Below are 27,632 nucleotides of genomic sequence, written 5' to 3' on the forward strand. Positions count from 1 at the left end.
AGAGAGAAGACTGAAAGGAAGGTGCAAGTTGCCACGCCAAATTCCTCACGTGACGTTGCCAAGGCAATGCACCACGTGACTGGCCAACATACGTACCAAAAAAATGTCAACAGAACATCGAGAAACGAAGCCTCTTCAGGAGACACCTCGGTATACCCTTCCACCCAAACGCTTCGCTCTAAGGCCTGTTCGGACCCAGCGTTACCAGCCTAGCAGCTCTCAGGCCTGTCACCCTCTTCTAACCCAACGCCAAGGTCGGATGAACCACAATTCGTCCCGCCAGATTCTCCTTCATCGTGAGTATGGGCAAAATGACTCCCTTGTCCGTGGCTTCGCGGATGGGAATGTCCCTGGCTATGCCCAGGTTCCATATGGTGATGATGCCTCTCCTCGAATCGATCCTTAGCTCTTCTCATTTCTGCGATTCCTCGTTCGGCAGTCTCCCTATTTTGGGCTTCTCCATCTTGTTTGTGGAAAGCTGTGTCAAGTGCTTCCATTGCTCCGCCACGAATAGCTTCGCCGGTGCCGTGGATGCCATGGAGACCCGACTTAATATCATCAACAATCTCCTGGGATTCCCGATGTACATTTTCAGCCATGGTGTAGGAACTCGAGCTTGTCTTCTGGATTATGGTAATGGATATTTGATTCAGTTTTGTGCATTCACTGGGAAGACAAATTAAGCTTTGAACAGTCCGTGGAAGCAGAATCATTTTTGTCGCTGTTTTCAAGGCTGGTGTATGACGTAGCAAGCAAACACCCGGACACTTCCGGGCGCTGCCAATCTTGGGTCCTGTTATTGGAGCCTTTGATTAGCACAAGGGATCGTTCACAATGACCAGGCCGACTTGATGACATCACTGATGTTGAGACAGAATCAAGGAGAGCGACGGCAAGCAAGATTCAATGGCCTCTCAAAAATGGGGCGAAGATTCTCAGAGGTCCGTGATGGCCATTGAATGGCTCGCAAGAGAGCACAATTCTTACTATTGCGTACGAATCATTAGCCTTACCCAATCAATACAGATCACCTCGTCAGAAACCTTGCATCCTCGAACTTTATGCCAATGTCCAACGAGCCTGATCACCAACCAAATTGTACATGATCCCCCTACAATATCACATGGCAACGATGGTAAGCCCACACCCGACATGCCTCAAGGTTCAATTTCCATATGCGTTTCCATGGTCTTATTCCACATAATGAGATTCCAGAAGCTTTCGAAGACTTCTGTTTGTATTCTGGACACTTTCTCAACTCATGGGGCGAGCGAGTTGCAGGCGTTTTGTGCTTACACTGTTGACTAGCCATGTCGCAGCGCAATCGATGACGAAAATGTGGCAAATATGATGATACAAGCTATCACAATTCGACAGTATGGCCCTACGTTTGTGAGTGCTGTTTTGGAAGGTATGCGCAACAACTGTCGCCATTCAGACTACAACAATCCATGGGAAAATGATGGTTCAAGCTTCTCCTGTACGACGATATAGGCTTCCCATATTTGAAGGTTGGAAGACAATGGCTCAACATTTGATGTAACATGGCATTGGACAAAACACCCGGACAATGAGTCCATGGGTATTCACAATGTGTGCCCGGTCAGCATTGATTTTTTTCTAGCCAGGAAAAAGACCAGTACATTTTTGGAGACACGGGATTTGTCGGCCGTCTAGAGTCCAACAATAGTATCATGCTCACTGCGAAAAGAGTCTCTTCTTCTATGGCAATTCGGCTTCATCCCACAAGATCTTTTCCTCGGTACCATACAATTTGTTCCGAAAACCTTCCATGCTCTCAGTGAAGTTTCTCTTCAAGGCAGGCAATTTATCTATATTTCTCCAAAAATTAGAAGGGATCACCAATCAGCAACCAAGTCCACTTGAAACGATCAAGCCAATCAACGTGTCTACTCAAATCCCTAGCATAGAGAAGTTTCGGAGCGATAGATCGAGGCTGGAGGGAACCGAGAGTGTGGTCCTACACTTTTGTACTGCCATTCTTTTCTGCTCGTTAGTTGACTACGAATCGGAACAAGGGCGGGACAAGATCAATGGCTCTGATGATGCTGAATATAGGTAAGTATTCAACCTCCTGTCATATATCTCGTGAGGATTTCTTCAAGTCTCTAAAGATTTGAGTTGATCCTTGTCAATTCTTTCCAGTCTTGAAATCTGTTGGTTGAACGAAAGTTGCAGCACAATAGTGGGACTTTTGTACTTGTCGTTACACCACGCCTTTCTTCCTCCTCTCTCCCCCTCCTCCCCCTTTTTGGGGAAGTCCCAAAAGGTGAGATATTTTAGAACTTGTTGGCGATTCTGTTCACAACACTGCTTCGGCGACGACCCCGAACGGCCTCGCTTTGACGACGAATTGTTTCAATGAATTCCTGGTCATTATCAACGTGGCCTTCAAATGACCACAGTGCTGGGCAAGGACCAATCTTGCGTCGGAAGATGGCTGTCTTGATCCACCACGGCAAAACGGTACCAAGTTGATGCTTCATGAAGGTGCGAGTGGGAATCGCAAAGATGTAATCGAGTTCCTCCTACAATCGCAAGTTAGATGCGATGCTCGAACCGTTTAAAAAAGCTTGATACATACCAATGTACGTTGTTTCGTCTCTGGCAACCAGAAGAAAATCATGACCAGGGCACAGACATTCAATCCAGCGTAAAAGCCGAATGCACCAGTGGGAGTCATGGCTGCAAGCATCCGAGGGAACGTGATAGAAAGAACAGCGGCCCAGAACAAGCAAGTTGCAACAGCCCAAGCCATACCAACCTCACGATGTGACAGTGGAAAGACTTCGGCGGAATAAGTAAAAGGCACCGGACCTTCACCCGGAGAATAGAATGCGGCAAACTAAAGAGATAGTTAGCGTTTGGATACCCAACCAGAGCGTCGAAGATTTGGCGTACAATGTAGATGAACAATGCCACAAGACCCAAATGTGCGGTATTCTCCTCGGGGATCAAATAACAGAGACCAGCAGCGAGCAACGTCCAAGCCATTTGTGGGAATGTGAACAGGAGTAAAGATCGACGACCGAAAGTGTCGATAGTCCAAATTGCAGGCCATGCAAAGACAAAGTTGACCAAGCCGAATCCCCAGGACGCAAGCAATGACTCTGTTGTGGATGCACCGGCCTGCTCGAAGACAGTAGAGCTGTAAAAGGCAATGATATTGACTGGGGAACGAATTAGTTTTTAAGTCTTTAATTTCAGGGCTCGAATCAACTTACTTCCGCACATCTGTTGGGCGATCATGACTGTGAAAGAAGCCAGAGTCGCACGACGAACTCGTGGGATCGTAAAAAGTTGAATGAAGCGAGTGACATAGTTGTTGTCCGTCTTGACCAAAGTTGCTTCCATTCGAAGTTGAGCGAAGATGTAGTACAAATCGCGAGCGGCTTGAAGCTCGGTGTTCCTGAGTCTCTTGAGAGATTGGAAAGCCTTGAGATATCTGCCTTTCTTGATATACCAACGAGGTGATTCTGATTTGGTTAGGGCGATAGGGGAAAAAAGTAAAATGGGAGTGGGTAGCGAATTTCATACCTGGACAGAAATAGATTCCAACCAGAAGTGGCAAGGCGGGAATCAAAGCAGAGCCAAATTGAAGACGCCAGGATATGTCACCAGTATCCTTAACAGCCAGATTGGCACAAGTACCCAAAAAGATACCAAAAGCTGTCCACATCTGCCAACTCATGACGAGACCGCCACGAACAGCTGCTGGGGCATTCTCGGCGCTAAAGATAGGAACGGTAGAACCTTTGCAGCCCATACCAATACCGAGCAGGAGTCTGGTGACCAAAAGTTGTTCCCAGGCTTATCTTCGTAAGCAAATTTGACACGTTCGAAGATCTAGAGATCAACACTTACTTTGTGCGACAGCGCTGCCAATTGGACTTAGGAAACAGAAAACGGCAGAGACGAAGATCGTACCTCGACGACCGAAATAGTTGTTCAAAGGATCAGAGCACCAACAACCGCTGGAGGAATGTCAGCACGTATTTCAGCGTATCCGGGGATCCAAGGGTACCTCACATGAAAGCAGAAGCAATGTATGGTCCAGCATTAACCAATCCTTGATACCATTGATTGCGGGAAGCATGGGGATTTGGAGACCCATCGGCCAACTCATCAGAAACTGGCACACCCAAAGCATCTGGGAAAGAAAGGTTGGCCCCATTGGAACCAGTTTGATCCCAACCTTGGACTGCGGCGCCGATGGAGCAGAGAATGATGGTGAAGTACAAAGCCCTAGGTTGACGCCATTTGTGCAGCACTTCATTCCTGATGGCCTCCTTTTCAGGCTCCGTGAGACCGGGAACCGATTCAAATGCTGGTGGATCCTTTGCGACAAGAGCACCTTTGATGAGCATCGGTGTCAGGTCCGAGAAACCGTTGATGTCCGCAAATTCCTCCACGTCTTTGATGACCTCCTCATTTGAGAGATGGGCAAGAGGGTTTTTGATCCTGGAAAGGATATGAGCGCCAACGTCCGTCCATCCGTCCACCCCTGCCGGAGGCGCGAACGCCCTTTTGGACTTACTTTGCCGCGGTGCTATTCTCTAGGTCAATTGGGGTTGTTTCGTGCTTCTCAACGATCTTCTTCTCATCTTCACCACTGTGCGGGTCAGCAGGAGGTCTATATGAGGCTTTGATATCATAGCTTACAAGTTTTCCTCGCCGCGAGGAATGGGGGTAGTTTCGGACGCCATCTTTGCGAGATGCGGGCTTTCTATCCCTCGAGGAACATGAGGAATCAGAAGAGAATTCAAGAGTCTGTGCTGACCTGCGGGACTTTATCAGTCGAGCTTTGATACCCACAATACACATTTCCCCCCAAGAGCGGGGGGAGAGACGATCGCTCACAGAAAGACTCCATGGGGTCCCGTCTTTCTGACAGGCCCTAGGCTTGGTAGCTGAGCATGGTACAAATATTCATATCATATCAGGACCGAGAATGACAACTCCACAGACAGGGAGAGTCTCCACATAACGACCGGTATTGTAACTTGGCCTGGAGATATCTTGCTTCTGGGTACCTGTCGTTGGTGACTGCGGCCATGATCTAGACAATTATGGAAATTCCAGAGTTGATCTACGGGTCCCCTCTAGATCAGCGTTGTAACCCTGAGGTTTCAGGGAAAAAGCATGATGACGGTCTAGTTCCGGGGATCCATCGGGGTATCGACGCCCGAGCTCCCTTGTCTAGTCTTGTCTAGTTTCTTGTGCCGGCTTGACTATCTTGGCCAACTGCCAATGGCCGCTAAGCATCCCGAGTATCTTGAGCACTCCATCCTTGATTGAGCAAAGCTTTGCTCGCCTAAAGCTTGCTCTACGGTTACTGCGGCAAAAGATTGTGGAAGGCATCAAAAATTAGCCAAGATGCAGATACATGATCATGTGTTGGTAATCGTTGTTGTCTCGTGTTGTGATCAACGGGATATAGTCACTTGATAAAAGTTTTCGATGAAAAGCGTACCTAAGGACGACGATAGCAGTGCACCATTTTACCGAAATTTTGACTGCGAAATCCATCTCATTCAGTGGGTATGCCCATCTTCAGTGCACATGAAACTCGGACAAGCGCCAACTTATTTTTTTCCCTCCTGTGCGTGTCTCTCGTGTAGTAGGGTGGAGACTGGTCCTGACACAACAAGTTCTGCCTACGCGGAGTACTGGTAAGTACCCCTTGTTCCCGTCTGTTCCATTCTGGCTCTCTAATTTGGTAATTGGAGTATAGGCTTTAGCCAAACGCCACAATCCTCCACCCCCGGTTCGTAGACCCGGCATTCGCTCATCCAGTCTCCTTCATTGACCAACTGGTCCGCCTTCGGCATCATTTACCTTTTCGACAAGTAAACAGTCGTACCCGGCCTGATGGACAAAAGGTTCGCTTCCTCCCCAGATTTTCATCTCTAAATGCTTCCCCAGCTTCCCCACCCACACGCCGGTCCCTCCCTTGATGTTATCATATGGTGTACTATGGTGCCCTTCTCTGGGTGCAGTTGATATCAAAATGTCAATCCGGATGGCCAGTGACATTGGTACTTGGTCCCAATTCGAAGTATCTAGCTGTAGACTTGTCCAGCATCATTTAGCGGAAGAAGCATGGCAGTTTTAGCGCTCGATGAAGTATGAAGCGTGTTGAGTATGTGTCTGTATGCCGCGTGTGCTTCAAGACGAAAAAGAAGAGATTTTCGGTCTCAAGGCTGACAATACGCCATTCCAAGTAATTCCTCTGAACCTCGGGTATTGGCTACTCTGCAGAAAGAGTGACGAAATGCTCCAGATGCATGAACTCTATCCTAATAACACTAGATAGTGAATGCATGGATGATTCGTCGAAACGCACTTTCATCTGGGTTTGCTTTGAGAACGGCCCGTCGGGGAATAGCTCGTGGGAAGAATAGACCTAGTCCTGATGGGTTTTTCATCGTTGACACGCATTTCCTGATTAGTGCCCGTTGACCTTCTAGACTTGCGTGTATACTTCCGAGCTGACAAAATCGAAGCATTTTTATCACCTAGTGCCAAAATATGACATCGCGGTCCTGAAAAATCCAAATCATCGTTTTTATGACCGAAAGTTGAGTCAATGCGAAGAATAGGATGGCAGTTGACGTCTCCTCAGTACATCTGACGACGCGATACTGTTCACCTAGATCGATCTGTTCCACCAAGACCGAGGGAGGGAATGAAGTGGCTATCCAACAGCTGAGAGGTGGGTGCTTCATGGGTTTGTCCATCAAGCCAATTATGTTAGAAAATCCTCTTTGGTAAACTACATGCCTGCAACGCCCATGGTGAGACGGATTTTCGATTCTGAACACTTTGTTCTGCATGCTTTCAAGGGTTCTGTGGGAGAAGATGTCGTTGCAACCACCGAACGAGGTTGAGAATGACCCGTGGAGAGCTGGATACCTCAATTACAGATTCGATCTTACGGATGATTCTGACTAAGATGCGACCATACCTTTTGACGGCCACAAAGCGAACAACTTCTGCATCTGCACTGAATTGGTTCTGGCTCCCCTCACAATCCCGAACCCTTTCAAAGCCGACTGATGAATCGATATCTTGACCTCGTAGCCGAAAGGGCGAATGAAACTACAGATATGAAACAGGCTGTAACCACAGAGCTTCAAGCTTGTCTTTGTCTTGCTGCCTTGTTCACTATCCGTGCGCCAATACCCACAATTCAATGATGATGGGGAACCCTCTCTACGATTCAGCTTGGAGGATTTGAAACGACTCTCAGACGAACTGACAATTATTGAAACTTATGTTGTCGTCGCATACAGCTGCCGACAATGCCCTGCTCTGGATATACTATATAGGTGCGATAGCTGAACTTCGATACTATTGTCTACAGATACTAGCAAAATTCTACAGAGGTAGCTACATGAAAAGCACATTGCATTGTGGAGAAATTGACCATCACCCTTGACGGCTTTGTTTACTCGGGCGTTTACTGCGCTCTTATACGATCTGGAACAGATGGTTTGAGCGCATAATAACGCGCACGGACTTTTTCTCTTCCCCCACAATCCCTTTTCAAGAGAAATGCCCAACTAGAAGGCCAATCAATGCTGAAAACGGAGCAAAAGATGTGCAGGCTTTTTGGGAAGCTGTATTGCCAGAAAAGCAACTTCTTCATCCTTCCAAAATCTCTTAATCCAGTGCTATTTTTATCTACTCATGTAATCAATTTGGCTGAATGAGTCTTATTGTCCGGCCTCACCAACTCCTATGCTACCAACAAAGAACAAGAACTAAGTCAGGCCCTGACTACAATGAAAATTGAAACCTCCAGTTCCAATCTTTTCAAAGGTAAAAGGAGTGTCTCCTATTCTAGGAAGCAAGTCCCCATTGTTTCTTGTGGGTGGGTGCACATCTGTTTCTACCTTTTGTTCGAATTCAATAGTACTTCAAGCTGCTTGTATCACACTCGAGCTTCTCTTCAATCTATACTTCCTTCCGCAAAGTACAGCCAGCGCTGATCTCGGCTTGACAAGTATCGTGATCAAAAAGACCATAACGATGCTCCCTCCAACTCCGACATCTCCTACACTGCCAATCTCATCACCTCGGTCACCGCATTCCCCAACAGTGATTCCAAACCCATTAACCGAATCGTCCCCTCGGATGGTGACTGTGTTCTCTCCACAACCAGGTGCTCGAGGACAATCATCATTCGGCCCACATGCCTCGACTCCAGCATTATCCATCGCTACTCATCCTTGGTCGCACGGCGATTCCAATGGTTCAAGGTGCAGGCGAAACAGTCTCGAGTCCCCCCCATTGACTTCCCCCAAACAACCCATCATGCCCATATCTCCAATTCTCCCTCCGCATCACGTCCGAACACCAGATGCAGCATACTTTCAGGCCCCCCGATCGACAGCACGTAAGGAAGATCGCAGACAGAGCGGGATGGCAATAAGAAGCTTAGGATTCGAAAGAGTCCTGACTGTGCCATTGAGGGTTCACGTGAACAGCCTCTCAGACACAACTTGCCCAGCAGGGAGGGAGCAAAATCAAAACTCATCAAGCCCACTCTCTAATGCAACAACACTTCTCAATTGGTCACCTCTTCCCTCGTCGACGGCCTCTCCCACAATCAAGCGGCTTAGAAGATCGTATGTTCCAAGCCCCGTAACCACGCGTTCACCGATCCGCAAAAGGCCACGAAGCCGTGTTTCTCCTCCGAAATATCATGTCACGGTCATCAGGACACATTCTCAAAATATCTCTCCGACATCATTCTGCAATCGTATACAATACCTTCACAGTGTGCAGTATTTACGGGCTCCTCTGGTACCATTGATCTCTGTTTCAAACGAACTTCCACACCCAGAGTTCCCGACAAGCATGCTCCAATACCATTTGTTGACCCATGAGCAGCTTGACAGCCTAGCAAGATGGTATCATCAAGTTGAGCCAGCCATGGATGAGACCTTCATGTATCCCACTTGGGTTCCCGCTTGGACGAGTCTGTATCCAAACACGACAACAATAGACCCACGAAATATCATCTCCAACGACACATCCTCACGAAACGTAGATACTGTGACGGGTGTGGACCTGGAAACAAAGCGGCGACGATTTGGTCGCTTCATTGGATTGAGAGGCTGTGAGAGCCCGACTCCAACAGGACCAGAAGGTGAGAGACCCGATGAACTCGCAAGAAGAATGGAGAGAGAATGGAGGCGAGCTTTAGAAAGAGCAGAGGAAGAGGAGAGATGTTTGGAGAAAGGATGGAGAGGTCGGTGGTAACTGCAATCCTTGCCCCGGGTAGATTTGACACAAAAAAAAAAAAATAAGACCAAACATGTAATGAGTGATTTTGCTGCCGTGCAATAATCAGTTCCAACTTCAAATCTTGGTGAATCGTTCTCCTCTAAATTCAACGTTTTCTCCATCCAAACACATTCATATCAGGAGCATAGTCAGACAATGATCAAGTTTGCAATTCTCACTCCCCTCGTCTCAACGTGATATCGTCTCTTGATTCCCATCCCAACGGTTTTCTCCACCAAAGCATCATAAACCCTTTGCCCTCCGGCGACCATAATCACGGGTATCGGGTTGTATCGTGGTAGTCCAGCAGGGGTGGTTTGCTGTTCTTCCAAATAAGGTCTGACCAAGGCTTCTTCGTTCTGATCTTCGGAGTATGGGCCGTTTTCGACATCGACATCAGACACCTCATGATTGCCATAAGAAACAACCACTACGAGTTGTAACGCTTGCGGAGACGGTGAGTAGGAAGGAATGTTGTTCAACTTGCGACTGAAATTGCAGCTGCCTCTTTTAACAACAAGAATTTGATGAGTCTTCACTATGCTCAAGGGGAGCTTGTGGTCGCAGAGCTCGTCCGTGGCGTAAATCCTAGTCCATGGTAGAGGCGCAATTTGCCCGCCAGGTGGCGTCACGGCCGAGACTTCAGGCCAGTCCGGCAGAGGTGCAGCTCCTGGGCCGGTGGGTGTCACCGCTGTGAGATGGTAACGTGATAAGCCATCGCTCGATGAAGGGGCGCTGCCCTGTACGGGTAATGCTGAGTGGAGGGAGATCGGAGTTGAAAATGGCCAAGACGTTTGCGGGCGGTCTCTGATGAAATTGGAGATTTGCGAGACTATGGCGTTCCATGCTGCTCTCATTGCCCCATCAGTCACCGGGTCCAGATCAGGAACTTCGAGTACAAAAATTTCGTCAGTGGAATTCTGGCTTGTTTCCTCGTAGCCCGGGGCTTCATTCAGATCGATCACTATGTCCAGCATGGTGGCATCGCGGACACGAGTAAAGTTGGGATCGGTGAGACTCAAAATGTTTTTGCCTGTGTCTCGAGCAAGGAAAACTTTTTCTTCTTTTCCCAGCGGGATGTTGTTGATTGTTTGGATGCGGAAAATGTCATATATGCCATCTTCAATCAACATCGGGGTGTCTTGAATCATTCCTAGACGGAGACCGCCAATGAAATTGATAAATATGCCTTCTTTAACACGCTGGAGAGGCGGTGCGGGTTGACCTGGGTTAGGGATCGCTGGGAAGGAAATATCGAGGGTCGGCCTTGTTGGGATGAGTGAACTCGTAGCGTTAAAGGGAACAAGTTCCGGCGGTAAAGTCCACGGGTAATATGTATAGTTGGAAGGTGAGCTGATGTCTGACAATGTAATGCTTGGATGGTCTGCCGCGTACTCTCCGAGAACCGACTCAACCGTATCTCGGGTTGGCATCAAGTGAAGCCGAGCCAGGTTTGCAGCGTGGTAGACATCACCTCGGGCTGCAATGTTTGAGATTGTAAAGGGAACTGGCTTCGGCGGGGCAGAGCAAATGGCCTCCTCGTCCCGGGAAGGGGAATGACTCCAAAGTCTCCCCTGAATTTGGCCATCGTCGACACTCCGGGGAATGATCAAGGGATGTCCCTCCGTGCTGAAAACGAACGGTTCATCAAGATGGTGGAGAGGATGTGTGGGGTCAAAGATGAGGAAAAGATACTTGGCTGTCTCTCCAAGGAAGAAGCTCTCCATGCGATCTGTTTTCTCGCCCGTCAAGACATTCTGAATGCTGGCCCAGCCACATCTGGTCCAACATCGGCGCTTGATATCACGAAGCGCCATCTCGCCGACATAAAAGTACCAAGGATCCTCTGTGGCTCGATAAAGGTAATAGGTTGATTCAATGAACTCTGGTCGACCCACCCACCAGCCCAAACCACCTTCAATGCCACCGGTCACCAGATTCCATCGCTCGGGCAAGGCCGAAAACCTCGTCCACAGAGATGTCTGTAGAAGATGGGTTTCTATCGCCTCGTCGACATGTCCTGCAAGTGTCAGAAGGCCGGGATAATATGCGCTCAGGGCATCAATCCAAAATCCTCTTGCGGCACCGGTGACCAAGTCCCCCTGGATGTAATGCGGATGTTGATAGTTCGGACCACGGTAGAGATGTTTCTTGATGGCGGCATGAGCAGTGTTCCAGGCATCAAGGAAAGCCTGAGGTGTATCATATTCCACTGCCAACGATTCGAAAAGGACTCTCGGGTCGTCGGCACTGTCAGATTTTTCGTACGCGGAGCGAGATTCCCTAGAGAGAAGGATATGTGATTTGAGGGCGTACTCGAAAAAACTGTCAATACCAGCACCGATACCCGTCCATGTGCCGATCCAGTTCCCAGTCTCAGCATCAATCCCGGACCCGATCATATCAATGCTGCTGCGTCTCTCCCAGATAGCCCAAAACGCTCTCTTGGCCAAATCCTCAAAACGGCCGTCTCCGGTAAGTCTGCTCAAAACGGTGAACTCCAGAACAAGACTCCCAGCACCCGCGCTGCACGTTTCCGTTATTTCAGCCGCACCGGAGAGGGCGTCGCATTGTCCATCGTTCGAGCCCGTATTCAAGGGGGAGTTGACATAGAAGGGTATGCCATGTCGAAGGTTGACCCGAGGATAGGGAATTCCAGTGGCGGACCAGAAGGCAGGGAGCAGCCGATTCCCGAGATCATACGCCAACCTGAGGAGTTGGCCATTGTACTCGAACCCATTAGACCAGACAATGCCCCGAGAGCCAGTGTGGCCATGCTCCTTGTGCCACCGTTTCGCGAATGCGGCCTGCTCTGGGGAAGGGTTATATCCACGAATCGGTAGGTCCCCCACAGCAAACAGATGAGCGCTCAGCAGCCCACCAAGGCCCCGTATCGCTGTCTCAAACACTTGCACTTTGCTATCCAGATCGAATCCTCTTGCTCTGAGCCCCAGGCCAGACGGTCCATTGGAGCCATCACCATATTGTTCAACCAGGCCTCGGACACCGTCGTAAAACAGACGGAGGGGCTTGTTGTGTCTCGGGGTGGAAGGATTGGAGGCTAGGATAGCCAACGAAGACAGGCTGTCGATGAGGGTAAGGGAGTAGTTCCCCAATGGGTCGTTTACTTCAATGTGGGTTACGTCGTCGCGGTCACGTGTTAGAGGCCTGCAGGAGATCGGGCGCAGTTCGTCTTCAGGAAAGGCATGGGACATGTAATTTTCGTAGCCATGGTAGAAGAGATCTTCAGCCTCCTTTCGGAGAGCAGAGATCTGACCCGGTGTCTGAGCGTGGACGATAGCAGGCAAAGCAAGACTGGCAATCAGCAAGACAAGGCGAATGCCTCCCAGCCATTGCCAAATCCGGAGTGGAAGGAGGATACTGGATGGTGATATAGCTGGAGGCGTCACATGTCGGCGGACCATGCGCATTGCACGATCAAGGTATTTGGTGCCACTGACCACCTGGACACATATTAACAAAGGTGAAAGGGAGACATTTAAGGCACGGAGATTACAAGTATCATCTCTGGGGGGGGCACCGGTCCTCCGTAGCCACGCTGCTTTTAGGGAAAGGAAAGAATTTGATTGCACCGATGTTCAAGCGGCATGATCCCAATTCCATTCTTGGGGCAATCATCGAACAACTCTTCTGCGTCCGTCGAGCTCTCCTCCCTCATCACATTGAAAACGCAGTGCTTCGGTTTTATTATCCTCATTTTCGCGATAAGTTTTCATTCAACACAAAGCTCTCCCCAACATTGAGTACTCTCTAATTCCGAAACCTCGTCATTAGGTATTCTAGGATAGACCTTCCCCCTATTTCGACATGTTGACCCACTTTGAACCACGGCAAAGGTTTTCCATCCATTCCTGCAGCCGGTGCGTACGCAACACGCGAGGCACTCGCCTCTTTGGAAGAGTGGCTCCCAGCAGCCAAAGGCCGCTAGCAAACGGACTACTTGGTCATCCTGGAAAATGGTCACTTTGCTTCCACATATGTCGAGTTTGAGGACTGGGCCGGTGTTTCCGTCAGCTATTGCGTCTTTCAACTCGTGTGCTATTGATGTCGATTCAACGCAGCCGTCATTCTGACACGATATCAAGCCAGAGCTACGGCATATGCTTCGAGCAGCTTTCGCGGGGCCAAAGCGTCCCAGCTCTCGCGTTTCTTCGAAAATCCCGTAGTCCACTTCCAAGAAAGCTCTCCTATCCTTGGAGAGCTCTTCTGATACCAAGAGATTGAGGCGGCCTCCGTAAGAGCGTTCGATATCCCGTACCACTTTCTCCGGAACACAGTCCTGCGGCCTGCCTTTCAAGGCAACTGTGGCGGAAAAAAGGTTTGTGCTTTTCTCGCCTACTTTGTGAAATACCCTATCGTTCCATTGGATGTATCCTGGAATGACGTTGACACGGCACAGACTGATCGGGTCATCTTGTTGCGGCTCCCGTAGGATGTCCAGGTAGCAGCACACGCCTTCCATGGCCGTGGCCGAGCAACCCGGATCTTCCGTCTCGTCATGCAAGGTCTGGCCGCTGAAGATGTGTTGTGCGAAGCGGAGAAGCGAAACTTCAGTCCAGGCCAAGTCCGGGGTGCCGTGCTCGACGATGGAGCACATGATCGGGAGAGCGTTCTTTCCGTCCTGCTTGCGGAGACGCGACACCCGCGTCTGCTGTATCTCGTATATGTATTCGAGACCGGCGCGCTTCGGATGGAGGCTCTCAAGAGCAACGATGCCGGATAGTCTTCGAGCCAGAATTATCACCGTTTCAGAGATGGCAACGAGGCAGAATCGAGGGGTCGTGTGGTTTACACTCGTATTATCTCGCGATGTCCGAGCTTGCTTTTCCTTATTCGAATAGATGGCAGGACAGCAAACTTTGCAACCACAACTGGCAGCAAGCTTGTTCATGGTGCTCTCAAACGTGGCTTGGGCTTGACCGTAAGATGGGATCCGGGCTGCATTAACCGTCTCCGCCCTCAAAAGCTTCGAGTTCAGCTCCGGGAATCGATCCAGCGCAAAGTTAATCAGATTCTGGCCGAAACTGTCCGGAAAATAACTGCTGCAATGGCGGCGCGATATCATGTCCACATCAGGGTCGGCCTCTACCAACGCGGTGAAGATCCGTGCTGCACTTCCGATCGCGGCGCCAAACAGGACCGGCATTGCCAGGAGCGATTTGAAATCCTCACCAAACGTACGCGATAAGGCCTCCTTCCAATGTACACGTCCACCCACGACGCGGTCCTGATTCGGCTTGAGCTGCGCGTGTGATTTGAAGAGAACGGTTGCATCCGAGAGAAACACGGTCTTCCCGCGCTGACACAACGCCGTCCGATCCTCTCGCCGCGTGAATATGATCGTCAGCTGTGGCTCCACGTTCTCGATGGTATTCCGGAATACGATATTCTCATCCCGTTTCTCAGAAGCGTACATCACGATCTTGAGATCAAGGAGCCAGGCCCCGATCGCGGCGACTAGTCCCGCATCGGCGACACCGACTAGAGTGATGTTCCGCAAAGTCCCGTTCGACAGTTCCATCAAGCTGTACAGAGCATCTGCGATCTCGATGGCACTGCCAACGCCGCGAGAATACCTCACTTTGTTCAACGCCCTTGGCCACGCATGTTGGCCGATGAACCTCTCGCCATCAAACGCCATGTACTCTTCCGCCCAAAGAGGGAAGCTGGTGGCGGACAAGATCCCTGCCGTTTTCTCAACTAGGAGATGCATCTGCAGCAAAGACGGCAGCGGAGGCCTCGGCTCGGGCATCTTGTCCACGATCTTCCGGCTGAATGCCAGCATGATCTGAGCGGCCATGTGCGTAGAATACACTTCCGTCAGGCAAGAACTCAGCGCCGTGAACCTGACCCCCTGGTCCGTTTCCACCAGGACCTGTATCGGGCTTTTCTGGCCAAACCCAAACCACAATATGTCTTTGAACCCCTTGCGGGCCTGAATCTTTTCGATGGCATCGTAGACCCGTTGAAAACCGACTGGACTCCAGGGAATATAGGCGCCGACCAGGACCGTGATACCGAACGTGAGGGTGTCGATGCCTGCCTGGGAAAGACGCCCGAGAACGTTCAGGGAGAAATTGATCATGCCGGACGCTGCCGCGCCGGCATCGATGGTGATTTGCAGGAGACCGCCGGCTCTGGAAATTTGCCCTTCGGTTCGTTCCGTGTCACTGGATGCAGACGGGTTCGACATGGTGGCTGTACTCATCTTAAAGGTAAAGCGGTGAGAGACATGAATAAACGTAGGGCCTTCTGGACGTAGTGGGATTTCCCATCTATGTAGTGTTCCCTTGAGTTTCCGGCCACAGGAGGATGGCCTCGCCTCGGGTTTGATAAATCCATATGGTATTAAGAGTGACCGGGCTGCTTCGTGTAGACCTTCTATCGTGTGCTCGAGATCTAAGGTTGTGAGCTTGCAGCACAAAGGCATGCTTGGAGTACGCCTGAGCAGGGCTGAGCAGGGCGGACCAGCTGGGCAGCCCAGCTAGGCGTACGAATCAACTGCTGCCACGAAGGCTGTGTATTAGACCGGTCCAGTCAATGGACAGGGTGGAGTTACACAAAGGCGTTTGAGGTGGATTTGATTGAATTGACTCGTTGATATCGCCTTGGTCGCTGGAAGGACTCCTCAAACGATGAGGGTAGCGTGGAGCATAACGACAGCTCGCTTGCTCTACAATTTTAAGCGGGACTTGCGAGTCGTGATTAAATCACTGTTGGCGTGGAACATGTCGAAGAATTGTTTGCGTTCTCAGGCCCGCGATAGCGCCACAGCCTCGTTAACCCATGAGGTTGAATACCTTACCCCGTAATTAAGGATACGGACTAGAACGCCGCTGGAACGGCCCGCACCCATATCTCTACGAAAGGGTCAGGCAAATAAATGAGTTCAAAGCTTAAGTCCATCCGTACCGAACAAGACTATCCTCAAGTGCGTACGGAAGTATATGACCTAGCTCCTACGGAGGGAGAGAAAGGGGCATCCTCAAAGAACACCACTAGGGACGTTCCAACTACGATGTAGAGAACCCGTACCCAGAATGATTCCACCCTTTCGGAAGTCTATATTACCCCCCCAGGAGCATTATATAAGAGCCCACGCAGACATAAATCGGTAGCAGCACAAGTTAGTTTTCGACTGATATTATGAAATCTTGCATCCTAACTCTCCAAAGGCTGAGATGCAGTATCTAAAGGCGTCATTCGTCCACACATAAAATTTCCCTAGGCCTTGCACTCTCCTAAGGATTTCATGCGCCCTTTTATCCGCCACCTTCATGTCTTCCTTGATTAGCATCGCGGCCAATTCCGGGAAAGGGAACTTGCTGATGCTGGCGCCAGCTGATGCGAGGATATCCCCAACTTAGCCCATTCCAGTTCTGCTGCCTTCAGCCTATCCTTTTATGCTTATGTGCCTCACAGAAGGCTCTCTTCTGTGGGGCATTCATGCCCTTGCACCGACATCTCGGCGGTGGGAACCTTGATCAGATCAAAAGGGGTCCGACATCGAGGGAGCTCTTCATCGCTGGCTGAAGGACGTTCCGGAAGAGTTGCAGTTATTTGATTGTGGGACAAAAGCCCTAAATCATACAACGTAAAATCACGACAGCTTCACCTTTCATATTTTGTAGCCCTGACTATTCTGTTTCAACAAGACCACCCAGTTACCTTCTCCAGTCGGCCTTCTCGCTCTCTCCTTTGTTTCGGGCACATTCGAGGATTATTTGACATGGGAAGACATCCTGCACCTTTCTCCAGCTTCCATATTCTATCTTTGGGTCGCAGCATCGGTACAGGTGTCACATCGTCGCTTCCCATCTCTTACCGCGGCGCAGTCAGAAGAAGTTGAAATCATTACCTTATCGATAGGTGCTGAAGAGTAGTGAATCAAGTAAGGAAACACGGACTCGACGTGCTGCCTGAGCCAAGCGTCTCGACATAGATGACGCTTTCTCAAGCACGGATCGAACTGTTCTCCCCATTCGGACCGGAGCTACGTCGGAACTGGTCAATAGTAGGAACAAGCCAGTGATGCTGTTCTCCCCGAAATCAATCCATCGCTTGGGCTACAAGCGAATGTTCTGGCAAGCCAGCAGCAGGGAAAATTCTCAAACCGAATATGTCAAAACTTATGATGGCCAGCAAACAGCTTGGTCCCGATATGTCCGGGGCCCACTCATTTTGGTCCCGCAACGATGAACCAGGATTCGTGACCGATCAAATAAATCTTGACACCGTCGTTCGCTGGCCATGGGAGGATTGGATACCGGAGGCATACACAGATATGCTCAATAAACCAATGTGAACATCGAAATTAAAGCCAGGGGCTTGTGCTGAGGAGCAAGGCTGCCGTTGGTCAGGTTAACCATCTAGTTTGTTCAAACAAGGCCCAATTGGTCGGTCAACTCCTGCCATTGTATTTTTTTTTTTTTTTCCTTTTCAACTGAGGACATGTGGGAATTATCTGAAACAACCTTGCCTAGGCGAAGATTTCCGTCACGCTATCTCGGCCGAGCTCACCCGAGTATAGTGGAAACCAACCCCGCAACAAGATGATTCCCTCGCCCTTAGAAGTGTCTTTCATGCACCGCAGTTGTCCGAGCGCCCTTGAAGGTTTCCAAGGGACAAAGAGTTGGCATTTGAACATTCCTTCGATCTCTGTTACTCGACAAGACAACCCTAGACTTGGTGCCATGACGGGAAGACTTCTCATTTGGCCGGACTGGCCAGAGTTCACAGCAGCAAAAGGAGAAACCGGAGATGATCTCATCGGATATAAAAAGGCCATAGTCGAAAAGTATGGAAAGGGATCTCTCACCCAAAGCTGGCTCAAAGTCTGCAAAGAACTTGAATCCGTGACCGAAAGAATAGCCGAACAGGGCACGTCCGCTATACCGGAAGTTCAGTATGAAGACATATTCGGATTGACTGCCGAGCTAAAGAGCGGCCTTAAAGATGTTGGGTGCTTTGTTGTTCGCAACGTGTTCAGCCAGGAACAAGCCGACGAGTGGTTCCAAAATTTGAAAAAATATGTGGCCGCAAATCGATCGTCGATCAAAGGTGAGTGTTAACAAGATGATGGCGTGGAAATGGTTGCCTGGTCTTCGACTAACATAGAAAAGGCTGGCCGGCTGAGACTCCATATATCCTCAACCTGTATTTCTCGCCGACCCAGATAGCTGCACGATCTCATCCAAACCAACTCAAGTTGAGCGAAGAGCTTAATTCATGGTGGCATGATGATTCCGGGTTGACTTCACCTGAACCATTGTCCTATGCGGATGGCGTTCGTATTCGACCTCCAGGGATACCTTTCCGTGGTCTGGGTCCACACATTGATGCAGGAAGCTTATGTCGCTGGGCAGATCCCACCTATCAGTCGGTGTATTCTGCTATTTTCTCTGGCAATCCAGAGCTGATGGACAATTACGACCTGACCATTCGCAAAACAGCCGATCAGGCAAAATTTCCTGGGTCAGCACATTCCCGGGTTTTCCGAAGTTTTCAGGGCTGGACTGCATTGACTTCAGCTGGATTGGGAGAGGGAAGTTTGATGCTGTATCCGAATGTCAAGTGGACGATTGCGTATCTTCTCCTTCGTCCTTTCTTTCAACCACCTGAATCCGAAGAGGATATTATGGATGCTAGCAAATGGATATTCAATGCTGACAGCCCCTGGTTCCCGGGGACATTCAGGGAAGACAGTCAGCTCTTGAGTCCATCTTCACACCCGCACCTGCGTCTGCGAGAATGCATGGTCGGCATTCCCCGAATGAACCCGGGCGACACCGTGTGGTGGCATGCCGATATGTGCCACGCGGTTGAGGTTGAGCATAATGGTGATCATGAGGCCAGCGTCGCATATATTGCAGCCACGCCTCGGACTGAGGGGAACAAAAGATATATCAAAGGCCAATTGGAGGACTTCCTCCAGGGCATTCCGCCGGAGGATTTTCGGAAAGGTTCCCGGGAGATCAATTTCAAAATGTTCACAGGAGAGAATGGTATTTTGAGCGGCGAATCTGGAAGGAGAGCGATGGGTTTTGATTTGATCGCTTGACCGTTGTTAGCGGATCAGACAAAGAAGCTTTCCACGCACCACTTATTCAACAAATTCAAATCATTGTTGCCGATTGCGGGTAATTGTCTAGGCCACATTGCTGTTTCCGGTTGATGGTGGTCTCACTTCAGACACAGAACAAAGTCTTTGACCTGGAAAGTACTATAGTGTTAGTAGCTTCGTATGGTACCGGACGCAATGGACGTCAGCCGAGTTTCCCGGACGTGTCTTCCAAAAAAAAAAAAAAAAAATGTATACGTCGTCTTTATCCTGACAGTGAAAATCAAATTTAATCATGGTCTGCTCTAATTAGCCTAAGACTCAAGAAAGAATTGTGAATGATGAATAGAAAGCGTAAGATAGTCCCGTCTAGGTCGAGGAACACTCATTCAGTTGCTGTGAAAGAGATCATGCGAACGATGAGAAAGGCTAGAACGGCACGCGGAAACTGATGAGAATATTATTGGAGTAAGAGCTCTTCTCGTTTTGTGCTGGCCTCGACTGCTGGATTGCCAGAGATAGGATATCTCAAGAAGAACGTCTTGTACACCTCGACTTTTTTTTTTTTTTTTTTTTCCTTCATCAGATGAAACATCAATCATAAGGGTTTTCGTGAATTTCTGTTGTTCGTGCAATCGTCATCTATATAATATTTGCGATGGTCATTCGTGACCGATTCGAGTCTGCTATCGGGGTACTGATTGGAGGAAGCGTGGGACCAGGCGAATGTCCACCCGGCGCTGGCAGTCTTGGAAAACCAGGCGGCATCGGGTTTTGTGGATGATTTTGTCGGAATTCGTGCAACTGTTGTAAATATTTCGCCAATTGTTCAACATGCGACCATCCCCCCCAGTCGTGTTGTTCTTCTTCGGACAATATACTATCCCAGGACGGTGATTGAGCATTCGACGAAGCTTGAGGATCATTGTCTTGATGTGCATGTCTCGGCCGGCCATGTTTCTGGCGACGGCTCAGATGAGTTCCGGTTTCAGCATTGCCCCATACCCAACTATTCGTACTTGCTTGAAGATCCCCAGATAGGTATACCAGGAGTTCCTCATCTTGTTCGACCTCGTATCTGGTTGCTTGCTCCGAACGTTCAATCAACCGACGCAAGAAAAATGAGAGATGTCTTCCACAGGAGATATTGATGGTTCTAGAGTCATTGATTGTTGAAGCGGCCCTCAGAACCAAAAAGAAACTGTCGTAAAGTTGTCGAAAAGACAAAAAGAGCATACACCGCCACATGTGTGTGCAAAGCAGAGTAGTGGAAGAGAGAATAAAGCGTTGCTGCCAGTCTTGTGATTGTACGTGCGGAATCATACTACGTGAGAGCAGGGTTGCCGTGTCTCGAGAAGCATGGACGCACTGATCGATGGCTTGCACCCTCTGTTCATGTGAGCAAGAGGGAGACAAATTATGGCGATGAAGCATGATGCGGGTATTCTGAAAATAAAGTAGAGGCGCCATAACACATGGATCTAAGGGTGTTGAGGACGATAGCTGCAATGGCGTGGGAAACAACTGTAGGCAATCCCCCAGATAGCTTTCGAATTTGCCGAGGGCCTCGTTGGTGATACAAAGGGACCGGAACATTTTGGCGAGTGGTGCCATGAGTCGGGCAATATGAATATTGGCCAGGAGTAACGTGGGGGGAAGAGGACTCTGAATCCCGTCGGTCACAAGGCGCTCTTCATCAAGGACTTCTGGATACTCCGTATCACACTCGTCATCGTTGATGAGCATTGGCTTTCCCAATTCTAAAGCGAGAAGTCTGTCTTCGGTTAGGAGGGCCCAATCTTTGCACCGGATTTTCTGGGAACTTGGAACTTACCGATCCCATACATAAAACGAATACCAGATACGTTTGCGCATCTCCCCTTCAATAGGTGACCACTGGCCCCCTTGAACATGGAGACCTAAATCTTGGGCAATGCGAATAGCAGACCCGAGCCAAATCCAGCTGGCAGACTTCCTGTTCATCTCTAGCAGCCCAATGCTGGCCAAAAAGGCCACAATTGCCTGGTTTGTAGACACATCATCTTCCCAGAAATTGATGATTGATATCGACCTTGTCAGGTATTCCTGTGCCTCCGGAAGTCGGCTAGGATCATGTGTAGCCAGAGCACCGCACGCGAGTACGCCGTATAAGGTCGCGATCCAATCCGTTGATAACGAATGTGCGCTGTCTCTCTCCATGGCAATGGCAAACGTTCGCTGAAACTTTGGCCAATAGAGAACGGGAAAGTGACGATGAACGCATTCATGGTAGTAATGGAGGAGTCGTTCTGCTGCCGGTTGTGAGGGCAATCCCGGTAGATCCGAAACGGGCGAATGTGCAGCAGTGTGGGATCGAAGTTGCGCCTCTGTTACTGGAGGTTTCAACAAGCCACGACCGACATCATTCAATTGTACCCTTGCATTTGTAAGGTCTTGGGGAGATCTTGCTTTCAACATCCTTCGAGGAGATTTTCCGATAGACGGGAATTCAGTGAAAACCGACGAGGCCGAGTCAGGATGGAGGTCGCTGGAAAGATCAATCCTTTGCTCTACAGCACGAAACCGCTCGAGCTGTTGACGGGTTTCTAGGAGTTGTCTCTCCAAATCCTGAACTTGTCTGGGATGGTCAGAAATGTCAATGGCAACTTGAAACAAAATGAACTCACTTGATGGAGGACATGCGACGATTCGTATCCTTGGTGAATTGACAACGAACATTGCGACTGGAACATTCCGTACAACTCGACGTCTCGGTCGCATCACACTGTAAAGATTCAGCCCCCGCCAAAATAAAAAAGAACGGGTTTGAGATGCTTCCATCCTCTGCAAACGGACCTTCACTTTGCGTTCACGACATGCGTCGCAACTCGGATCCTTTCTTCTCTGTCGATATGCCCTTTTCGGATTGTGCATCATCATGGCAGAAATTTGAGCGGGTGATGGAGTACCACTTGCTCCTCCGCCCGGGCGCAAATTGTCTCCCAGATGAGAGGATCCTTCATGGGGAGAAGCAGAGCCTAATTCGTGAGGAGGGTAGAAGGAGGACATTGCGACCGGCTCTGGTGGTGAAAGTCCTACTTGAGATAGATGTGAGAATGACGATGCCGAATGGAGTTGTTGAGTCGGCTCGTGGGAACTCAGCGGTGACCCAGAGGAAGCGGCGCTCGACGATTCTCGGACGGAATGCAGTTGATTTTGCATCTCCACCGGTGCAAAGATGTTTGGACTTCGCAGGACTCGTACGGGCTACCACACACTGGGAAAGAGAAGGTCGTCCTGTGATATTGAGGCATGCCCGCAGCTTCCGAGGCCCAGCCTACGAACAGCAGGTCTCTAAAGGCTCAATCCAATTGACAAAGTCCATGAAGTTTTCTCTTGAAATAACACGCAGGTCAGGTAAGCGACTTCGTCAAGTTGCCGCAACGACAGAAGCGAGATGCAAGATTGGAGACAGGCAGGTAGTAAAATGTCCGACCTTGGCCCAAATGGTCCAGGGAAGAGTAACGGGAGTGTGATCCGCTATGAGTGGTCGCCACCTCCACGGTCAAGTCAGCCGAAATTTGTCGCTGGAACGTCATATAGACCACTTGCCCGTGGACCAGAGGGAAACCTGGAGTGATGGTGAAAACGCTGAGTTTTGGCGATAGGTATGCGCTTGTTTGACTGATCCACCGATCGAAATCCAACGAAATTTTGGAGCCAGATCGTCCAAAAACCTATGAACCAAAGGCAAGCATGGGGAGAAACTCCGGGCTAGATCATTCTCATGGCCACCGAACAATACAACCGTAGTCTGCCAACGGCGCAACAAAGATGAACTGCCGGCGCGCGTGGCGTGGGAGGGCGTACGAGGGGGGATCCGCCCAAAATGTGAACGTCAACCCAAGCATGGATGAGATTTCTTGACCGTAAACTTCGCTGATACTGGGGCAAATCCAGCGGAAAGCTAGTAAAAGAATCTCCCTCCAAGTGGGAAGATGGACGGTTCGGAATGGATCGCGACCCTGGGAGAACTAGGGCCTGGTTGAGACCCCCGGTTATGGAAGCCGAAGTGAAAGAAGCTAGACACAACGTCCTGACAGCCGAATGGGGCATGACGGGCATGGGTTAACCGCTGAGCGGCCCTGCGCCAAAGTCGACTTACTGTACATCAGGCCCATCGAAAAGGGCCCCCCTGTTCGAGGATGTGGCCCGGGTGGACCATGGATGCCAGCCCCGTTCTGAGCTTGGGGGCTACCATTTGGTTTAGCCTAACGATTAGCTGAGCTCTTCGAGACGAACGAATCTGGAAGATTGGTGGAAACATGTTTCGAGACTTCTCCTAGAAGATACATAGTAGCTAGAGAGGCACGACATGGCATGAGGGCGTCATGATACCCCCAAAATAACGATACCACGCGCGTGGCATGTCGTGAAGAAAGGCGTGGTCAACGGGGATTCTTCAACAATGGCAGCTATGGTGCCGACAAGCGTCCGTCCTCGTCCTTTTCTGGGATGAGCCCCATGCTCCTCCGTGGCGGCTCTGTGGAGGGCGGACCGAGGATGATCATGAACCTTGAAACTTGGCTTTTTTAGTTGTAGGCAGTTGGACGCGGCTTCAGAGAGTTCCCAGGGCTGGGCCGGTTGAACGGCTGCTCTCGCTGAAAGGGCGATCTCCTCAGTCTGCTCTAGTCTGCTCCATCCATTCATCATATTACATCTCAAACACTTTATGCCACCGTCATATCAACCACCTGCCATGATTGGCAAAAATTGGAGGTCGATTTTGTTCTGTCGGTGGGAAAATACCGGCCACAAAAGCTGCAGCAATCTGGCAGGGGTTGTTCCAGGTGGTTTTGTGAGTGGGAAAGCGACAATCAACACCTGGGTGATTGGTCATGTCGTTGGACCTGTTCAAAACCTGCATGCCAGGGTTTGAAAGAGATAGAATTGGAAGTAATTTGTTGATCCACTTCGAGGCTCCAGGTCAGGCCAGATACAGGGAGAACTCTATCAAATCATCCCCCCCGCCACCCTTTCTTCCCTTTTCCAAAATTGATTGGTAAGGGGTAGAATCAAACGTTTTGTATGGAAGGGTAAAAGAAGTTTGCGAATGTATTGGGTCATCAACAAGGGTTTAGTTGCACTGTCGATCATGGGTCCTCCGGTGCATCTTCTCTGGAGTAGCTTGTCATGGTGAATTTCTAGTCCAATGTCTGAATGATCCTAAACGGCGATATAATATAGCACTATCGTCGTCAAGAAGACCCGTCCTTTGTCCAGCCCAAGCTTGAACAAAATAACCCAACTTCTGATGGAGTCCGCTGCACAGGCAATTCGGACAGCCAGAAATACTGAGGAATAGGATCACACCCTTTCCCTTCCCCTTCCCCCCTTTTCTAGAATGCCAACTCGCAATCTATGTTGAAGCGGATATACGTGGGTCTGGACCACAAGATGAGCTCCGGTTTGCCACCAAATTCTCTCCACCAGGTGGAAGGGACCGCGAGTATGAAGGACTGAGAAGCCGGGAAACGCAAAGAACATGAAATTGAGGCAGTGCATCCAGGTCCCAACCTCAGCTCAGACTCCACATCTTCCGATGAAGGTGAACAGCTTGCAACAAGATTCCAGATAAGTGATTAGCCTTGTGCTCGAGCTGAATTTGTGGCGGTCAAGGGACGCAATTTAAGGCCGGTTTCATTGACATGCAGATTTAAGCGAGAAACCAACGGTGATCAGGCGACAGACCGTGCAACAGAAATCATACGACAGACTCGGTGGGTTTTGTTTGAGAATACAAATTGGACCTTGGAATTGGTTCAGTCGGTTAAAACTTTAGCTATGGTGAAGAGCTCAAATCGAATTCCTTGTCCAATGACTTAATCTCGATGCTCAGGCTTTTTGTACCGCTCCCCGACTTTACCGGGGCAGGGGGGCTCAACAGTTCAAGTAGGGGGTCATTGGTTCCAGAAAACCGGGTTCCTGAGTATAGTTTTGGGGGGGAGGGGAAGTTCGGAACAAACAGCTCAGAAGCTGGCCACAAATTAGTTTTTGTTCTCCCCAGGAGGAAGGTCACCGAGACTAGGACGGAACAGATTAGGCCATGGGGTTTGAAATGCTGTTGCACTTCGGGATCTACACGAAGCTCAAAGTGATCGACTTTGCAGCTCGCACCAAGACGAGAATTTTCCCCAGTCTCAGTGAGATTGCTTGCTACGTTTTGCGTCAAGGATCAATGCCTGGGGGATCTTCGTCATCAAAAAGATTTGCCGAAGGAAAGAATCAGAAGAAGATCCAGTGGCCTCTATTTTCCTCCGTCCATGGGTTGTTTGTCATCAGCCCTGTCGAGATCATCTTGTGGGCGTTTCCGGCCCATTTTTAGCACCAAACGGCTGGCGGGTGGGTGACATCGTGTCGACTCCTGGAAGTCGGCAAGAATTTCTAGACAATTCGGTACGGGGGGAGGCTGAGTTGCCCATTTGAGTGCCTCGGACTGGTCTGTGGATGACCGATTTGGCCACCTGTTAATTTTACTGTAGATGGTGGATGGAAGCCTTGTGGGAGCGACTGGCAATTACCACCGCGATGCTTGCCCATTCCCGGTCTGGATATTCCTCCGCGAACTTCGGACTTAGCGCGTCCGAATTGGACAAGGAGGGCGTATTTTAATTACCTCGAATGAAATTCTCAGAGATATTCTAGTTGGAGCTTGGAGGTGATCCGCTGGTCATAATAACCCTGGTGAATTCCTGTCTGCTGCTTCGAGACTAGTTGATAAGGGACTCTTAAATAGATTGCATCTTAGCGAGGTTCACCAAAGGCGGGCGTGCTTTACGTCAACCACTGAAAACACACTGAATTTCTTCGTCATGGTGCTGCAAAAGCCGTATCACAAAAATCGACGGCCTCTGTCATCTGGACCTGATTTTTATCTGTGGCGTCCCAGGATTTTGAACTCGAAATAAGAGTCTCGAGATGTCGCTAGGTCGTTCAACGGAAGGTAAACGGTGCCGACGGCTCTGGAATAGGTGCGCTGCAAGGGGCCCTGCCAGTACACTCTAAGAAGCGGCGAACTCAACGTAGATTCTGGGGAGCGTTTGGCTTTGACAACTGCGCTACGACAACCCATTCTGGGAAAACAGTTTCGGTACTTATTCCGGTGTTCAGACAAATATGTTCTGGTCTGGCTGATTAGCGATTTGTGGGACTGCCGAAGGTTTTGATAATACGCGCCGACTTCCGATGATGGCTAGCGATAAGTTGATGAGCAAAAAGCCATCAGACACCCTTTCAGGTCGCCACCGGGATTTCTTTCATTCGGCAGGAGGCGAGGATTGGCGAGAGCAAGATCGATCCGTGCTTGCAGTGTCCAACAGGTTCCAATGAAAACCTAACCATGTTGCCGGAGTTGGTCAAGAGGAGTTTGGGGTGCAGGGCCCCCAATATATGGCGGCAGGACGTCGGATGAGGCTGCCATTACTGAAACTTGCAGCAGGAAAGGAACAATACCGATTTGTTTGTGCCTGATCTCTACCCGATAAGCCGGAGAAGGCTCTGAATATCTGTCTACAATGCTCGACCAACAGACCAGAGGTGATGACGCGGTGAAGACATCTGCCACCCTCACGACCGTTGGCTCCACTTCTGCATTATCCGATCGACGGCGGTGGTGAGACCTTCCAATTCTTCTTCAACAAATGTGCCAGCCAAATTGATGCTGCAGCCAACATACACCGGCTGTTTCATCCTCCTGGCAAGGATTTTTGCCACCCTAGTGGCATAGTCGATGCTTGGGACCGAAGTCGATAAGGCCGTGCTGATCACATTGCGATTGTCCGTCATCTACGCATGGCTTAGCCGAGGTGAATTCGGTGTGCTAGGCTTGCTTGAAGTCTGGCAAGAGGGGAAGAAGGCCGGAAGATTGACATACATCAGGCATGGCGTAGACAAAGCTTCCCATCGAAGGCAGCTGATTGTCCGACTCTCCAACATTTGTAGTCGTCAAATGGACCATGGAACAGTGGCCGAGGAAGCTCAAGTGAGCGTGGAAGGTTAGATGTGGATTCTTGGGTAAAGGGAAGAAAATGTGAACAGGTGTAAAGGACGGTTCCATGTTGTGGTTTGGCTGAGGATGTGGAGATGGTCGAGGAACAGGAAGTCTCCCGGGGGGGCGGGTGAAATCTTGACGGATTCGTCGGTTTGACGCGTGCCATCAACAAGCTGAACGTAACTTTTAGTTTTTGGTGTGTACATG

The 27,632-nt window shown here is 49.8% G+C and overlaps 7 protein-coding genes across 7 annotated transcripts; 1 reads left to right on the forward strand and 6 right to left on the reverse strand.

The window, feature by feature from the left end:
• Window positions 1-209: 209 nt before the first annotated feature.
• Z518_03639 (uncharacterized protein) lies at window positions 210-599 on the reverse strand (the record flags this gene model as incomplete). Its single annotated transcript, XM_013417349.1, has 1 exon — window positions 210-599. One exon carries the CDS (start codon window positions 597-599, stop codon window positions 210-212), a length of 390 nt encoding a protein of 129 aa, XP_013272803.1.
• Window positions 600-2,300: 1,701 nt separating this feature from the next.
• Z518_03640 (uncharacterized protein) lies at window positions 2,301-4,727 on the reverse strand (the record flags this gene model as incomplete). The annotated part of the gene is made up of 9 exons (XM_013417350.1): window positions 2,301-2,549; window positions 2,606-2,866; window positions 2,923-3,191; window positions 3,246-3,497; window positions 3,559-3,831; window positions 3,886-3,995; window positions 4,051-4,482; window positions 4,559-4,633; window positions 4,684-4,727. 9 exons carry the CDS (start codon window positions 4,725-4,727, stop codon window positions 2,301-2,303), a joined length of 1,965 nt encoding a protein of 654 aa, XP_013272804.1.
• A 4,737-nt stretch (window positions 4,728-9,464) lies between these two features.
• On the reverse strand, window positions 9,465-12,746 carry Z518_03641 (uncharacterized protein; the record flags this gene model as incomplete). Its single annotated transcript, XM_013417351.1, has 1 exon — window positions 9,465-12,746. One exon carries the CDS (start codon window positions 12,744-12,746, stop codon window positions 9,465-9,467), a length of 3,282 nt encoding a protein of 1,093 aa, XP_013272805.1.
• Window positions 12,747-13,048: 302 nt separating this feature from the next.
• Z518_03642 (uncharacterized protein) lies at window positions 13,049-15,529 on the reverse strand (the record flags this gene model as incomplete). Its single annotated transcript, XM_013417352.1, has 1 exon — window positions 13,049-15,529. One exon carries the CDS (start codon window positions 15,527-15,529, stop codon window positions 13,049-13,051), a length of 2,481 nt encoding a protein of 826 aa, XP_013272806.1.
• A 2,500-nt stretch (window positions 15,530-18,029) lies between these two features.
• On the forward strand, window positions 18,030-19,396 carry Z518_03643 (uncharacterized protein; the record flags this gene model as incomplete). The annotated part of the gene is made up of 2 exons (XM_013417353.1): window positions 18,030-18,396; window positions 18,459-19,396. 2 exons carry the CDS (start codon window positions 18,030-18,032, stop codon window positions 19,394-19,396), a joined length of 1,305 nt encoding a protein of 434 aa, XP_013272807.1.
• Window positions 19,397-20,038: 642 nt separating this feature from the next.
• Z518_03644 (uncharacterized protein) lies at window positions 20,039-22,444 on the reverse strand (the record flags this gene model as incomplete). Its single annotated transcript, XM_013417354.1, has 4 exons — window positions 20,039-21,170; window positions 21,231-22,013; window positions 22,063-22,160; window positions 22,232-22,444. The coding sequence occupies 4 exons, from the start codon at window positions 22,442-22,444 to the stop codon at window positions 20,039-20,041; spliced, it is 2,226 nt and encodes a 741-aa protein (XP_013272808.1).
• A 4,557-nt stretch (window positions 22,445-27,001) lies between these two features.
• Window positions 27,002-27,491, reverse strand: Z518_03645 (uncharacterized protein; the record flags this gene model as incomplete). Its single annotated transcript, XM_013417355.1, has 2 exons — window positions 27,002-27,220; window positions 27,309-27,491. The coding sequence occupies 2 exons, from the start codon at window positions 27,489-27,491 to the stop codon at window positions 27,002-27,004; spliced, it is 402 nt and encodes a 133-aa protein (XP_013272809.1).
• Window positions 27,492-27,632: the final 141 nt, after the last annotated feature.

Source organism: Rhinocladiella mackenziei (assembly GCF_000835555.1).
Source record: "Rhinocladiella mackenziei CBS 650.93 unplaced genomic scaffold supercont1.3, whole genome shotgun sequence".
NCBI classification, from domain to species: domain Eukaryota; kingdom Fungi; phylum Ascomycota; class Eurotiomycetes; order Chaetothyriales; family Herpotrichiellaceae; genus Rhinocladiella; species Rhinocladiella mackenziei.